The sequence below is a fragment of the Schistocerca nitens genome, chromosome 12 (assembly GCF_023898315.1).
Source record: "Schistocerca nitens isolate TAMUIC-IGC-003100 chromosome 12, iqSchNite1.1, whole genome shotgun sequence".
Taxonomy (NCBI): Eukaryota; Metazoa; Arthropoda; class Insecta; order Orthoptera; family Acrididae; genus Schistocerca; species Schistocerca nitens.
In genome coordinates this window covers 144,446,495-144,464,077 of record NC_064625.1, presented here as the reverse complement: position 1 = coordinate 144,464,077, position 17,583 = coordinate 144,446,495, and the positions used below count along the sequence as shown (strand labels likewise).

The 17,583-nt window shown below is 42.9% G+C and overlaps 1 protein-coding gene across 2 annotated transcripts in view; it reads right to left on the bottom strand.

Moving 5' to 3' along the window:
- LOC126215276 (epidermal growth factor-like protein) overlaps positions 1 to 11,801 on the bottom strand; it is a 188,235-nt gene extending 176,434 nt beyond the window's left edge. For both annotated transcript variants that reach the window (XM_049941964.1, XM_049941965.1), the window contains exon 1: positions 11,666 to 11,801. In XM_049941964.1, the coding sequence (XP_049797921.1) occupies positions 11,666 to 11,769 (104 nt within the window). In that variant the 5' untranslated portion in view covers positions 11,770 to 11,801. The remainder of the gene's footprint in view (positions 1 to 11,665) is intronic.
- Positions 11,802 to 17,583: the final 5,782 nt, after the last annotated feature.

Genomic DNA, 17,583 nt, shown 5'->3' with positions numbered 1-17,583 from the left:
TCACTTGAATTCCACTGAACAGCACAAAACTTGTTCACAAGACTCCACAGCCTTCTATACCACACTGATTGAACCAGAAAATGGCTCCACAGCCTTGTTCACAACACTGCTGTTATGCATACAAAAAATCACAGCCTTCTAAAGCTATATTTTCTAGGTTCACAGGCCAAATTCTGCAATAAAAATTTTCCTCCATTTGGTATATTGAAAAGTGGGCTTGGCGCATTACACTGCTTAGGGTTTTAATTTTTTTATGCCATTTGTAGTTCGAATTTCAAGGAAAAAATTTGGGATAATAATCTCAATTATATTTACTATCAAATAAGCAAATAAAAATAATTTGTAAATTTTTCATTATTTCTGCCACCGTCTCCCCTTAAAATCAGCTGTGGAGTATATCGAGTTTCCACCGTACCTGACGGCAGCAGCGCTTGTGAAGTGAGACGTTGTTTGCTTGTCGAATTTAAACGAGCGGTAGCCGATGTGACAACACTGTAGTGCCAAGTGACAGACGTCAACTATCAAGTAATTTTAAACGGACTGTAAATGAACGTACTGGATTATAAAGTCAAATCCTTAATTAATATTCAATATTTCTGGTACAGTGCGCTTTGTCATACAGGGTGTAACAAAAACGCCCAGCAAAAATTGCAGGACACATTCCTAACATGTAGACGAAGGGATTATGTTATATGATTATGGATATGGAAGCCCTTTGTTTTAATGTTAAAACTCATTTCCTCCAAGTCGTTAATCATGGCAAACACACAGAACAGAATGCACCAGCACATCGCATGCAACTCTCTCACAGGACTTGTTCAGTATGCCTTCCGTGGGCATTGATACATGCATCAACCCCTCGTCTTAGTGAATCTCGGATGCGCTGATGTGTACCTGGAGTACTGTGTGTTGTCACAGCTTTCCGTAATGCGGGCATGGAGACTCTGAACAACGTCTATTTGGGTCCCACACACAAAAGCTTTCAAATGCCCCCACAAATGGAAATCCAATGGGTTTAGGTCCAGACGGCATGAAATTGGTCCATCTTTACCTATCCGCCCGTCACATTCAGAAGCCGATGGACATTAACTAAAATGAGGAGGTGCTCCATCGTGCATAAAGTACATGTTTTGAAGTACAGCTAAAGGCAAGTCTGCTAACAAATCAGCTAGAACATTCTCTACAAAGTTAAGATAACTCTGTCCATTCGAGCCTGGTTGGAAGAGAGTGAGGCCCTGTCAAACAGTCACCAACAATCCCGGCCCAAACACTGACAGCAAATCTTTGTTGATTACTTGCTTCAAAAGTTGCGTGAGGATTGATGTCTGCCCATAGAAGCATAGGGCCACTTCTGGTGTCGGATTCCACTTGTCAGCTTTCATCAATGACATAATGTATGATGTCACGTTGTTTGTCGAAGATTGCAGTAGTGAGTGTCAAAGCTGTTTCTCTGGACTTCTTCATTAAGCTAAGTAGGTTATTTTGTTTACCGATTCCAGTAAGTCCACAGATTTGTGGTCAGTATTTTTACATTTGGTATTACTCTCTTAAATAATATGATAAAGCAAAATGCTTGGATTCGCTATCTACAACATTCTCTTAAATAATATGAAAAAGCAAAATGCTTGGATTCGCTATCTACAACATTCGTTACTACTTCACAGAAAGTAAGACATCAAGGAGGACTCCAGAAACCCTACAATAATATATTAAAAAAATAAAAACCCGCCTCGATTTCGAAAAAAGCACCTAGTATTAACTGTTAAGCCAGGTTTCGGCGTAGATAATTACACCTTCTTCAGGACAAGAATAAAACCCGCAAGTGCTTAAGAAGACCTTTGTCAATGATTAAAAGAACACCATAGCCATACGAAAAAGAAAAGGAAAACACAAACAGTACATATGTACAAAGTCAAAACCACTTCTTAACTTGATGGTGTACGCTCCACCTGACACCGGCCTATGTTCGATGGGCCATGACCCGCCATAAACTGCAGCTACAATCGGTCGCTCACTTACAAGCCTGACCCGCTGTGGAGGCGGGTTTTTAGTTTTTTAATGTATTAACTAACGATTGCTGACGCGCTGCGATGTTGAAGGTTCTTAAACCCTACAATAACCTAGTCCACACATTTGCTGCAGAAACGTCCAAAATTATGACCAACGGATGCTTAGTACCGGTAACTAGAATTGAACTCCTGTATAGGTCAATTCAAGTTACCGGTTCCAGTATTTGTTACTGTTTGTGAATTTTCGTTACGAGTGGCTTTTCTTTTAGGATTTTGGGTGTCTGCTTCACACTTAATGCTGCTGCTTCGTGTATGTTATCATTTATATCATTTTCCCGTTGTTCTGTTAGATAGTTTTTTCCCGCCCCAAATCCCCACTTTCCTGCCCTTCGCCCGTTGGATTCAATAATTCATATTAAAAATTAACAACATTTCATAGTATTACGATTTCATCATCCGCTATTCTGAAATGCGCCGGCAAGTGTGGCCGAGCGGTTCTAAGCGCTTCAGTCCGGAACCAAGCGACCGCTACGGTCGCAGGTTCGAATCGTGCCTGGGGCATGGATGTGTGTGATGTTCTTATGTTAGTTAGGTTTAAGTAGTTCTAAGTCTAGGGGACTGATGACCTCAGATGTTTAGTCCCATAGTGCTTAGAGACATTTGAACCATTTTATTCTGAAATGCAATTTAAAGATTCTCTGTGCTTTTCTGCTCGCATAAATTACGATCATAATTTATATTGGACATGAATATTGGTTTTTCGTTCTTATTATTATTTTCAAGTCGTTTCGATGTAATTCGTGACTAAGTAATCGCGTAAAATGTGATTGTAGTTTTATGGTGTGTTATATTCGTTTGTTTACGGTATGATCGGTTGCTTTCACAGATTGCCTCGACGTAACATCTTTGCCTCAGGTGTGACGTCATTGCTCAAAGCCAACGAATTGAATGGGACACTAGAATTTATCCCGTGATGATTGTGGTAGTTTATAATCTGATCTCGTTGAAACGACGCTTCATCTATGAGCGGGACCTTTGCACTAAAATTAGAGTTGACACTTTGTTGAATAAACCATTTGCAGAAGAGTACCCGTGCAGGAAAATCAGCTGCTAATAGTGCCTGCACACGCTGTAAATGGTATGGATACAGCTGGATTTCGTGTAACAGTCGCCAGACAATCACGTGGTCAGCGTTCAGTGTTTAAGTGTTGCAGCTACATGTCTTGTGCTGGCACAAGGCTCGTCGACAGCTGCGTGAAGAATTGTATAATGTAATAAAAAATAATAAATGTTTAGATACATGGAAATAATGAGATGGTTCTCTTGTTGTAGATGTATGCTTAGCAATTAATAATACTATGCCCGATCGGAGTATCCACCTACAAAATCTTGACCGTGTCCATCATTCATTTTGTAATCGGAGCTTCGTAATAACACAGGTGGCTTCTTGGATTTTTATACGGGATGTTCAAAAAGTCTCTCCGCGGTGCCGTATGATTGTTAGCCGCGCGTGCCGTATGCCGCAGTGAATATACCAAAACGAAACTCAGTGTAATACAAGTTATTAATTTATTGAATATTCATCTTTACTTACAGATTTTCACGTTAAATGTTGAAAGTCCCCCCTCCCCGTTGCTGAATACACAATTCAATTCGTCTAATCACGTTTACAAACACAAGCTGTAACATTTCTTCTGTAACAGAAACAGTGAAAGTGGCTATTGCAGTTTTCAATTCATCGATGGATTTTGGACGGTTTTTATAGACAGTTGCTTTCGCTGCACCCCAGAAGAAAAAGTCAGGTGGTGTTAGGTCAGGCGATCGTGGAGGCGAAAGTCCCTGTGAAATTATGAGAAACATCAGCAAGCAGTGACATTGAAACGCGAGCTGTATGTGCGGTTGCACCATCTTGTTGAAAATAACCGTTCAGTATTTCACTCCTATGAATGGGTACAGAATATCATTTCAGAATGGTTGTGCGTATATTGTTTCGTTGAAAAATATGCGAACCACAATCCGACGTCTAGAAATTACAATCCAAACTCCTATTTTCACACAATGAATTGGTTCCTCACGAATACACAATGAATTTGCAGTACTCCACATTCGAGAACTTTGCGAGTTCATGTACCTGGATAAATGAAACCACGCCTCATCAGTGAAAAACGTTTCATTAAGAATATCCCTTTCATTTTATTGAACGAAATTTTTGAACCATTGACAATAATGCAGTCTCTTACCATGATCAGTATTTTTCAGTTCTTGCACGACTCTCACTTTGTACGGGAAAAAGTTCTAATCTTTTCCTTACAGCTGTGTGTGCTGTTCCGACACTAACATCGATTTCGTGGGCGACTTTCCTTACTGACTTGTTCCGACTCGTGGACATTTTATCGGAATTATCGAGTAGTTTATCCTCAGACAAAACGCTCGTACGACCACTTCTCGGTGCATCTGTCACTGAACCCGTACTTCGAACTTTATTAGTCAAATCTCGCACAGTATCGCGATGTTGGAGTGTTGTCTCCGGGAAAACTGAATTAAACTGGTTCAACTGGCTCTGAGCACTATGGGACTTAACATCTACGGTCATCAGTCCCCTAGAACTTAGAACTACTTAAACCTAACTAACCTAAGGACAGCACACAACACCCAGCCATCACGAGGCAGAGAAAATCCCTGACCCCGCCGGGAATCGAACCCGGGAACCCGGGCGTGGGAAGCGAGAACGCTACCGCACGACCACGAGATGCGGGCAAAACTGAATTAAATGTTTGACGAACTGAAACTGTATTTTCCGCTAGCTTTGAACACTTGTTCGACTAAAAACACACGTTCTAATGGTTAGCATTTTAACAGTGACAAAAACGAAACAAAGGGGACGTCAACACGTAACGACACACACCAACGATGCTACTGACGCTGGCTGAGATAAACGAAACAGTGGATGTTGGGAGAGGTGAAGAATCATACGGCACTGCGGACAGACTTTTTGGACACCCCGTATATTACAGTACTACTTGTAATAATAACTCAATTTTTCACTGGTGAAATACTGCTCTATTCTTTCTTCTACGTACATGGAAAATACAGACTTTTTACTTATTCTCACAACCAAAATGGCTACCGCGGATTTCGCTCTAAAATAACGTGCGTCTACCTTCGTTCATTAACAGTGAGCGAGTTGTTCTTACCGAGGAACAGAAAAAATCTTATGTTTTTTAACACTCGAAAATCAAAAATACATGATGGTAGGTGCAGGCTCTACGCTGGGTTATCGCTTCATCTCTTCTCTTGGCTTTGAAGAAAACGAAAACACAAAGGCAAGAAATGCAAAAGTTAACTAATTGCTGTCTCCCGTTGCGGTGTCTTCGTCTTTCTAGGTCTCTCCCGGTAGCGATTATCAGGCTTCAATGCCCCCTGTTCCCTAAGTCGAAGATCAATGCCTTCAAATGTTTTTCTGTCGGAGCACCTTCGTCCTGGAAATCTGCCAGTACAAACGTTTAGCCCGAGCACCATTGCCGTCAGCTAATCCATATATCAAACGGGCTACTGCCATCTCTGCATTTGTGTACACTGCCTCTGCACGAGCCGACTCTGTGATTAATACTACGTAGTTAACCTGCGTGCTTGCAGCGGACTTACTGGTCGCTGGAACAGCTGATGTTAATGTAAACAAACAATCACGTACGTCGCATGGCAACAGGGACATGTAAAACAAAACACTGGCGGTGCACAATATAGGCAGCCGTCACCAAGAGCTCAAGTTCCCCATGATTGTAACATTCTGCTCTTGAGCGTTTCCCATTATTAATGAGTTTGGGGAAGATGAGTTGTAACATGCAAACAAAGCGTTTGACATAACATAATTTCTTGATCTACATGTGAGAAACGAAATTTGTACCGCACATTTTTGTTACACTGTATAAGTGTTATAATCTCAAAGATATTTGGAAGAAAATAATACGTTTGTTTATAAATAAATCTTCTGTTACCAGTCACAATTTTTCTTTATTTAGTTTTGCACGATGCGTTTCGGGAAATGATTCCCATTTTCAAGCACGTTTTTTGTGTGTATTAAGCCATTTCTAATGATGTCTATGTGTGAGAGTCTGCTTCATTTCGTTGACTTTTACTGCAATATATAAGAAAGACGCGATTTTTTAGTTGGTTATCGATTCTTTTTGGTCAAGTTAGTGCCGAAATTTAGAAGAATTTGTACTAACAGTTTTCTAATCGTCCATTTGTGCAGAGTGTCACACACTAAACTCTCTAGACTCTGCACAAATGGACAATTAGGAAACTGTAAGTACAAATTCTTCTAAATTTCGCCACTAACTTCACCAAAAAGAATCGATAAACAACTAAAAAATCGCTTGTTTCTTTATATTGCAGTAAAAGTCAACGAAATGAAGCAGACTGAAAATCCAGAATCTACTCTGTAGGAATTAACATGGATTCGGGAAACAGCGATCGTGTGAGACCCAACTCGCGTTATTTGTTCATGAGACCCAGAAAATATTAGATACAGGCTCCCAGGTAGATGCCGTTTTCCTTGACTTCCGGAAGGCGTTCGATACAGTTCCGCACTGTCGCCTGATAAACAAAGTAAGAGCCTACGGAATATCAGACCAGCTGTGTGGCTGGATTGAAGAATTTTTAGCAAACAGAACACAGCATGTTGTTATCAATTGGGAGACGTCTACAGACGTTAAAGTAACCTCTGGCGTGCCACAGGGCAGTGTTACGGGACTATTGCTTTTCACAATATATATGAATGACCTAGTAGGCAAGGTCCCGACAGTCACAGAGGGCGGGCCTATTAGTTATAGGGAGCTCCAACGTTAGGCGGGTTATGGAGCCCCTCAGGAAAATAGCGGGTAGGTCGGGGAAGAATGCCAGTGTGCACTCGGTGTGCTTGCCGGGGGGTCTCGTCCGTAATGTGGAGGAGGCCCTTCCGGCAGCTATTGAACGCACTGGGTGTGACCGGCTGCAGATAGTAGCACATGTCGGAACGAATGACGCCTGCCGCTTGGGTTCTGAGGCCATCCTTGGTTCCTTCCGGCGGCTGGCCGATTTGGTGAAGACAACCAGCATCGCACGCGGAGTGCAAGCTGAGCTTAATATCTGCAGCATAGTGCCCAGAGTCGATCGCGGTCCTCTGGTTTGGAGCCGTGTGGAGGGTCTAAACCAGAGGCTCAGACGACTCTGCGACTATAATGGTTGCAAGTTCATCGACCTCCGTTATTGGGTGGAGAACTGTAGGGCCCCCCTAGACAGGTCAGGCGTGCACTACACACCGGAAGCAGCTACTAGGGTAGCAGAGTACGTGTGGCGTGCACACGGGGGTTTTTTAGGTTAGAGGGACCCCCCCTTGGGCGAAACGATAAAATACCTGACGGCTTACCAGAGAGAACATTATCATCGTTGATAAAGAACGTCCGTCCTCAGAGACCAAAAACAGGAAAAGTTAACGTAATATTGGTAAACTGCAGGAGTATCCAGGGCAAGGTTCCTGAATTAGTATCTCTTATTGAAGGAAATAGTGCGCATATAGTATTAGGAACGGAAAGTTGGTTAAAACCGGAAGTGAACAGTAACGAAATCCTAGACACAGAATGGAATATATACCGCAAGGATAGGATAAACGCCAATGGTGGAGGAGTATTTATAGCAGTAAAGAATTCAATAATATCCAGTGAAGTTATTAGCGAATGCGAATGTGAAATAATCTGGGTTAAGTATCAAAGGTGGGTCAGATATGATAGTTGGATGCTTCTATAGACCACCTGCATCAGCAACCATAGTAGTTGAGCGCCTCAGAGAGAACCTGCAGAACGTCGTGAAGAAGTTTCGTGATCATACTATTGTAATAGGGGGAGACTTCAATCTACCAGGTATAGAATGGGATAGTCACACAATCAGAACTGGAGCCAGGGACAGAGACTCTTGTGACATTATCCTGACTGCCTTGTCCGAGAATTACTTCGAGCAGATAGTTAGAGAACCAACTCGTGAAGCTAACGTTTTAGACCTCATAGCAACAAATAGACCGGAACTTTTCGACTCCGTGAATGTAGAAGAGGGTATCAGTGATCATAAGTCAGTGGTTGCATCAATGACTACAAGTGTAATAAGAAATGCCAAGAAAGGAAGGAAAATATATTTGCTTAACAAGAGTGATAGGGCACAAATCGCAGAATATCTGAGTGACCGCCATCAAACGTTCATTTCTGAGGAAGAGGATGTGGAAAAAAAATGGAAAAAATTCAGAAACATCGTCCAGTACGCCTTAGATAAGTTCGTACCGACTAAGGTCCAAAGCGAGGGGAAAGATCCACCGTGGTATAACAATCATGTACGAAAGGTACTACGGAAACAAAGAAAGCTTCATCATAGGTTTAAGAGTAGTCGAATCATAGCTGATAAGGAAAAGCTGAACGAAGCGAAAAAGAGCGTAAAGAGAGCAATGAGAGAAGCATTCAACGAATTCGAACATAAAACATTGGCAAACAATCTAAACAAGAACCCTAAAAAGTTTTGGTCATATGTAAAATCGGTAAGCGGATCTAAATCCCCTATTCAGTCACTCGTTGACCACGATGGCACCGAAACAGAGGACGACCGAAGAAAGGCAGAAATACTGAATTCAGTGTTCCGAAACTGTTTCACTGCGGAAAATCGTAACACGGTCCCTGACTTCAGCCGTCGCACGGACGCCAAAATGGAAAATATTGAAATAAACGATATCGGAATTGAAAAACAACTGCTATCACTTAGTAGCGGAAAAGCATCCGGACCAGACGAGATACCCTTAAGATTCTACAGTGATTATGCTAAAGAACTTGCCCCCTTTCTATCAGCAATTTATCGTAGATCTCTGGAAGAACGTAAAGTACCTAGCGACTGGAAGAAAGCGCATGTCGTTCCCATTTTCAAGAAGGGTCATAAATCAGATGCGAATAATTATAGGCCTATTTCGCTTACGTCAATCTGTTGTAGAATAATGGAACATGTTTTATGTTCTCGTATTATGACGTTCTTAGATAATACAAATCTCCTTCATCATAACCAACATGGATTCCGCAAACAGAGATCATGTGAAACTCAGCTCGCCCTATTTGTCCAAGAAATTCACAGTGCCGTAGACACTGGCGAGCAGATTGATGCCGTATTCCTGGACTTCAGGAAGGCATTTGATACGGTTCCGCACTTACGTTTAGTGAAAAAAATACGAGCTTACGGAATATCGGACCAGGTTTGTGATTGGATTCAGGATTTCCTAGAAGAAAGAACACAACATGTCATTCTTAACGGTTCAAAATCTGCAGATGTAGAGGTAATTTCGGGAGTACCGCAAGGAAGCGTGATAGGACCTTTATTGTTTACAATATACATAAATGACTTAGTTGACAACATCGGTAGCTCCGTGAGGCTATTTGCAGATGACACGGTTGTCTACAAGAAAGTAGCAACATCAGAAGACTCGTACGTACTCCAGGAAGACCTGCAGAGGATTAATGAATGGTGCGACAGCTGGCATCTTTCCCTAAACGTAGATAAATGTAATATAATGCGCATACATAGGGGCAGAAATCCATTCCAGTACGATTATGCCATAGGTGGTAAATCATTGGAAGCGGTAACGACCGTAAAATACTTAGGAGTTACTATCCGGAGCGATCTGAAGTGGAATGATCACATAAAACAAATAGTGGGAAAAGCAGGCGCCAGGTTGAGATTCATAGGAAGAATTCTAAGAAAATGTGACTCATCGACGAAAGAAGTAGCTTACAAAACGCTTGTTCGTCCGATTCTTGAGTATTGCTCATCAGTATGGGACCCTTACCAGGTTGGATTAATAGAAGAGATAGACATGATCCAGCGAAAAGCAGCGCGATTCGTCATGGGGACATTTAGTCAGCGCGAGAGCGTTACGGAGATGCTGAACAAGCTCCAGTGGCGGACACTTCAAGAAAGGCGTTACGCAATACGGAGAGGTTTATTATCGAAATTACGAGAGAGCACATTCCGGGAAGAGATGGGCAACATATTACTACCGCCCACATATATCTCGCGTAATGATCACAACGAAAAGATCCGAGAAATTAGAGCAAATACGGAGACTTACAAGCAGTCGTTCTTCCCACGCACAATTCGTGAATGGAACAGGGAAGGGGGGATCAGATAGTGGTACAATAAGTACCCTCCGCCACACACCGTAAGGTGGCTCGCGGAGTATAGATGTAGATGTAGATGTAGATGTAGATAGTGTCGGAAGTTCCATACGGCTTTTCGCGGATGATGCTGTAGTATACAGAGAAGTTGCAGCGTTGGAAAATTGCAGCGAAATGCAGGAAGATCTGCAGCGGATAGGCGCTTGGTGCAGGGAGTGGCAAATGACCCTTAACGTAGACAAATGTAATGTATTGCGAATATATAGAAAGAAGGATCCTTTATTGTATGATTATATGATAGCGGAACAAACACTGGTAGCAGTTACTTCTGTAAAATATCTGGGAGTATGCGTACGGAACGATCTGAAGTGGAATGATCATACAAAATTAATTGTTGGTAAGGCGGGTGCCACGTTGAGATTCATTGGGAGAGTCTTTAGAAAATGTAGTCCATTAACAAAGGAGGTGCCTTACAAAACACTCGTTCGACCTATACTTGAGTATTGCTCATCAGTGCGGGATCCGTACCAGGTGAGGTTGACAGAGGAGATGGAGAAGATCCAAAGAAGAGCGGCGCGTTTCGTCACAGGGTTATTTGGTAAGCCTGATAGCGTTACGGAGATGTTTAGTAAACTCGAGTGGTAGACTCTGCAAGAGAGGCGTTATGCATCGCGGTGTAGCTTGCTGTCCAGGTTTTGAGAGGGTGCGTATATGGATGAGGTATCGAATATATTGCTTCCCCCTTCTTATACCTCCCGAGGAGATCACGAATGTAAAGCCGGCCGGGGTGGCCGAGTGGTTCTAGGCGCTACAGTCTAGAACCGCGCGACCGCTACGATCGCAGGTTCGAATCCTGCCTCTGGCATGGATGTGTGTGATGTCCTTAGGTTATTTAGGTTTAAGTAGTTCTAAGTCTAGGGGACTGATGACCTCAGCTGTTAAGTCCGATAATGCTCAGAGCCATTTTTGAACCACGAATGTAAAATGAAAGAGATTCGAGCACGCACGGAGGCTTTCCGGCAGTCGTTCTTCCCGCGAACCATACGCGACTGGAACAGGAAAGGGAGATAATGACAGTGGCACGTAAAGTGCCCTCCGGCACACACCGTTGGGTGGCTTGCGGAGTATAAATGTAGATGTAGATGCAGATTGACAACATCAAAAGGAATGGCTTAAGACACACGCAAAACGCACTTGAAAATGGGTATCATTTCCCGAAACGCGTCGTGCAAAAAGTAAATAAAGGAAAATCGTGACTGGTAGCAGAAGATTTATTTATGTTTTCACAGCTGCAGGCTTCCAAAAACCATTTATAATGGTTCAAATCAAATTGCAAGAAAATAAACATTTTTAATAGGGAGGGGAGGGGGAGAAAAAATGACGCGGGGGGGGGGGGGGGAGGAAGGATCCACCAGCTTTGTTACAGGACGAAGAAGATAGTTGTATCAGGGTTGTTGGTAGCTCGCAGCAGGTACGTACGCGACTTTCCTGGTGCAGGTGTGGTTTGCCGCGGTGCCAGTCGTCGCCAGTAGGAAAGTGAAGACGGCTGTCAGCGCGGCAGATGTTTCCAGGACGACAGCCATGGCGCACTGCTGGTTGCTCGCTTAGACTACTGACGGTCTGATCGGGATGCGGCAGGCGCGTGAGTCAACTTCCTACGGACCGCGCTATCTCTACGCGCAGCGCCCGCGCCGCGACAACTTCCCTCTCCCACAGCGTCTCGCCGCGCGCCTTTGCTCTCTCTCACGCTCTGTCTCTTTAATTTTAACAGATGTTGTTGTTGTGATCTTCAGTCCTGAGACTGGTTTGATGCACCTCTCCATGCTACTCTATCCTGTGCAAGCTTCTTCATCTCCCAGTACCTACTGCAACCTACATCCTTCTGAATCTACTTAGTGTATTCATCTCTTGGTCTCCCTCTACGATTTTTACCCTCCACGCTGCCCTCCAATGCTAAATTTATGATCCCTTGATGCCTCAGAACATGTCCTACCAACCGGTCCCTTCTTCTAGTCGCCGGCCGAAGTGGCCGTGCGGTTAAAGGCGCTGCAGTCTGGAACCGCAAGACCGCTGCGGTCGCAGGTTCGAATCCTGCCTCGGGCATGAATGTTTGTGATGTCCTTAGGTTAGTTAGGTTTAACTAGTTCTAAGTTCTAGGGGACTAATGACCTCAGCAGTTGAGTCCCATAGTGCTCAGAGCCATTTGAACCATTCTTCTAGTCAAGTTGTGCCATAAACTCCTCTTCTCCCCAATTCTATTCAATGTGATCTACCCATCTAATCTTGTGCATTCTTCTGTAGCACCACATTTCGAAAGCCTCTATTCTCTTCTTGTCCAAACTGTTTATCGTCCGTGTTTCACTTCCATACATGGCTACACTCCATACCAATACTTTCAGAAACGACTTCCTGACACTTAAATCTATACTCGATGTTAACAAATTTCTCTTCTTCAGAAACGCGTTCCTTGCCATTGCCAGTCTACGCTTAATATCCTCTCTACTTCGACCACCATTAGTTATTTTGCTCCCCAAATAGCAAAACTCCTTTACTACTTCGAGCGTCTCATTTCCTAATCTAATTCCCTCAGCATCACTCGACTTAATTCGACTACATTCCATTATCCTCGTTTTGCTTTTGTTGATGTTCATCCTATATCCTCCTTTCAAGACACTGTCCATCCCGTTCAGCTGCTCTTCCAGGTCCTTTGCTGTCTCTGACAGAATTACAATGTCATCGGCGAACTTCAAAGTTTTATTTCTTCTCCCTGGATTTTAATACCTACTCTGAATTTTTCTTTTGTTTCCTTTACTGCTTGCTCAATATACAGATTGAATAACATCAGGGAGAGAGTACAACCCTGTCTCACTCCCTTCCCAACCGCTGCTTCCCTTTCATGCCCCTCGACTCTTATAACTGCCGTCTGGTTTCTGTGCAAATTGTAAATAGCCTTTCGCCCCCTGTATTTTATCCCTGCCAACTTTAGAATTTGAAAGAGAGTATTCCAGTCAACATTGTCAAAAGCTTTCTCTAAGTCTACAAATGCTAGAAACATAGGTTTGCCTTTCCTTAATCTTTCTTCTAAGATAAGTCGTAAGGTCAGTATTGCCTCATGTGTTCCAACATTTCTACGGAATCCAAACTGATCTTCCCCGAGGTCGGCTTCTACCAGTTTTTCCATTCGTCTGTAAAAAAATTCGTGTTAGTATTTCGCAGAACACGTAGATAGGAACATCTGCGTTCTGGAGAACAACCGCCTGCGAGGCGGATAGGGAGTTGGAACTTCCGCCTGTGGGGCGAATACCACTTTTTTCCGACATTTTTGAATACTGGGATTCATCTGAAAATTTAAAATGAACCAAGTGTTGAAACATAGAGATTTTAATTTCTTATTCGATTTCAGAAAGAAAGTCCGTGAGTCTAAACGAAGTTAAAAAAAAATGGCTCTGAGCACTATGGGACTTTACATATGAGGTCATCAGTCCCCTAGAACTTAGAACTACTTAAACCTAATTAACCTAAGGACATCACACACATCCATGCCCGAAGCAGGATTCTAACCTGCGACCGTAGCGGTCGCGCGGCTCCATACTGAAGCGCCTAGAACCGCACGGCCACTCCGGCCGGCAAACGAAGTTCTAACAATCTTGTATAAAATAAGATGGTTGGAACTTTAATAGTGGCAACTATTTATTTACAACTCGTACAAAACAGATAGGTGCTTCAAAGTTTTACTGACCTTCAAAGTAATCACCAGCATTGTGTATAAAACTTTGCCAGCGATGTGGAAGTCGTGGGATACTCTTATCAGTGCCAGTTGTGTTGACAATTCGAGCGGCGCGGTCTATTGCGCGACGAATTTGTAGCAGTTGTGGGGCGAATGCCGTGAAGTGTTTCCTTCAAGTTAGAAATCGAGCTGAACTCACGAGGGCTTAAGGGGCTCCGGAAAGGCTCAAAATCATGAAAAGTTCAATTTTTACTTTTTTGCGTTTTCTGAATCTGCAGACTATTATCTTTTAATAGATATATAATTTATTCAATTCCGAAGACTACAACTATTTTTAAATTTTTTTTGAAATGTGTTCTACATGGGCGTGACCCACTGTGGCGCTGTTAAACTGCTGTCAAATGGTGTTATTATTAACGTCCGTGTTCATCAGGTACATTTTAGTGATGTGAGATAAAGTATGTGTTGTGGCTAACCTGTGATGGTTCAATATATATCGCTGGTGTGATTGTCGATTGTTTCATGTTTATTTACTCTGTCGTTATCTCGAAAATATTCGTAATTAATTCTGTTTCTTGAGTCTCTGTTTTGTTGAAGTATAATAATGAGTAAAAGTAAAGTTATTAGAAATCCTCTGAAGGCTTTTAAGAAAAGGAGAAATGTTGGAAAGCCAAAGGTATTTAGAAATATGGGAATGAAGATAGGTTCTAACATGGTACGAGCGATGCTTGCTTTAGACAAGGAACGCCTTCGGGCTGCAGACAGGGCTGTAAAGAGTCTAGAAATACAAGCAAGAGTAAACAGGAGGAGGAACAAGAGCAAGCTGGAGGAGGAGTTTGCAGAGGATGAAGATAATCCATCCTATGGACCTGGAATGCACTAAAAAGTTAATCCAATCTTTGTCGCTCGATTCCCAAAACTTTTATTTTCTCATACTAATTACATGTTTTCTAAGGATCTTCCAAACATATTTGTTTGAAACTTTCAGTAAATATTACACAGTACCTTCTGCATAATTTAACACAGCCTTTTTCCAAAAAACTGTGTATTTTTGAATATATAAATAAAAAATTGCAAAAAAATGTTGTGAATTTTCATTACAATTGAAAAAAAATCATCTTTAATAACTGAACTAAAATTTTGTAAAATCCCTGTGTTAAGTTGTAGCCCATATTCCAATAAATAATCTGTAAAAAGTTCTTCCTACCTCAAATACTTTGTGAGGAAAGATGTAATTTATAAGCGTTATTTTAACATTGCAAGTATAGGGCGTTCCGGAGCCCCTTAAGTCAGGGGAGTGCAGTAGGTGGTATAGCACTTAGCAGCCCCATCAGTCAAACAAATGAGTAACAGCTTGCACTGTACGTGCTTGAGCATTGTCATGCAAAATGATGGTCAGGTCCTGCAGAAAGTGTCATCACTTCTGTCTCTATGCTGTTTATTTTTGGAACACAACCTGCGACCATCTTAAGATGGCTCTAAGCACTATGAGACTTACCATCTGAGCTCAGCAGTCCCCTAAACTTAGAACTACTTAAACCTAACTAACCTAAGGACATCACACACATCGATGCCCGAGGCAGAATTCGAACCTGCGACCATATCAGTCGCGCGGTTCTGGACTGAAGCGCCTAGAACCGCTCGGCCACATAGGCCGGCGATCTTAAGATGAAAGTGGAACATACTTAATATTACCTATCACCTAATAAAGAAGCTACCACCTAACATAGGTATCTAGGTACCTACAAGTACGTTTTAAAAATAAATAACAACGGCTCCAATGAAAAATGAACTCACTTTTTAGCACCTTCCCTGATGGAAATCTTCCTATTCGTTATTTCTTCCAATGGTAGGCATAACTGACCATCTATTCAAGTACGTTATCACCGTCCTCCGACCTTTCCTGTTTATGTACGACATACATCTCGAACTATGAAAGGAAAAATGGGCAAATAAGTAGTGAAACACACACACCCTCATAAGTGCTGACTTCTCACAACTTCACGCATTGTATGGAAACTATTCAATTTATACATAGAAGCGCCAAGGAAACTGGTATAGGCATGCGTATTCAAATACAGAGGTATGTAATCAGGCAGAACACGGCGCTGCGGACGGCAACCCCTATATAAGACAACAAGTGTGTGAAGCAGTTCTTAGATCGGTTACTGCTGCTACATTGGCAGGTTATCAAGAGTTAAGTGAGTTTGAACGTGGTGTTATAGTCGGCGCACGAGCGATGGGACACAGCATCCCCGAGGTATCGATGAAGTGGGGATTTTCTCGTAGGTCCATTTCACGAGTGTACCGTGAATATCAGGAATCCGGTAAAACATCAAATCTCCGACATAGCTGCGGTTCCTGCAAGAACGAGACCAACGACCAACTGAAGAGAATTGTTCAGTGTGACAGAAGTGCAACCCTTCAGCAAATTGCTGCAGATTTGAATACTGGTCCGTCAACAAGCGTCAGCGTGCGAACCATTCGACGAAAAATCATCGATATGGGCTTTCGGAGCAGAAGGGCCACTCGTGTACCCTCGATGACTACACGACACTAAGCTTTACGCCTCGTCTGAACCTGTGAACACCGACAGTGGACTGTTGATGACTGGAAACATGTTACCTGCTCGGACGAGTTTCGTTTAAAACTGTATCGAGCGGATGGACGTGTGCGGGTATGGAGACAACCTCATGAATCCATGGACGCTACATGTCAGCAAGGGACAAGCTTGTGGAGGCTCTGTAATGGTGGGGAGCGTGTGCAATTGGAGCGATAAGGGACCCCTGATACGTCTTGTTTACAACTCTGACAATTGACACGTACATAAAGCATCCTGTCTGATCACCTGCAGCCATTCATGTTCAATGTGCATTCTGGCAGATTTGGCCAATTCCAGCAGGACAATGCGACAACCAGCACGTCCAGAATCGCAACAGACCGGCACGAGTAACACTCTTCTGAGTTCAATCACTTCCGCTGGTCACGAAACTCACCAGACATGGAGATTATTGAGCATATCTAGGATGCCTTGCAACGTGCTGTTCAGAAGAGATCTCCACCATCTCGTACTCTTAGGAATTTATGGACAGCCCTGCTAAATTCATGTTGTCAGTTCCCTCCAGCACTACTTCAGACATTAGTCGTGTCCATGTCGCGTCGTCTTGCGGCACTTTTGCGTGCTCGCGGAAGCCGTAACGATATTAGGCAGGTGTACCAATTTCTTTGGCTCTTCAGTGTAGAAATGTCCCTACACAATTATCTTCCGCAATAGCCATAGCATTGATGTACTGGCTTAGCTTCCCATGGGTTAAAGTACACTACAGAGGACAGTCACGGGTATACTCCAGTTACCAATAAAAATGATGCAGTAGTCACCAGTCTAAATAAATACTGATAGCGGTGACGAGGTGAAATAAACCAGGCAACGAATCCAAGTGATCGTTGAAGACACTAGGGACCTTTGGCTACCAGACGGAACGCCTTACTTCCATAGAATAACCGATAGATGGCACTTTCTCACCCAGTTTGACGGTACTAAATTTATAACGTTTATTCACGGTTGTGGAATCTTTCTGACACTAGCTACATTAGGTATGCCATATGGAAGTTTGGGTCGGTCCAGGAAGCTTGTTCGGATAGCCGAAGTTGTTACGGCGACCTCTCGCGA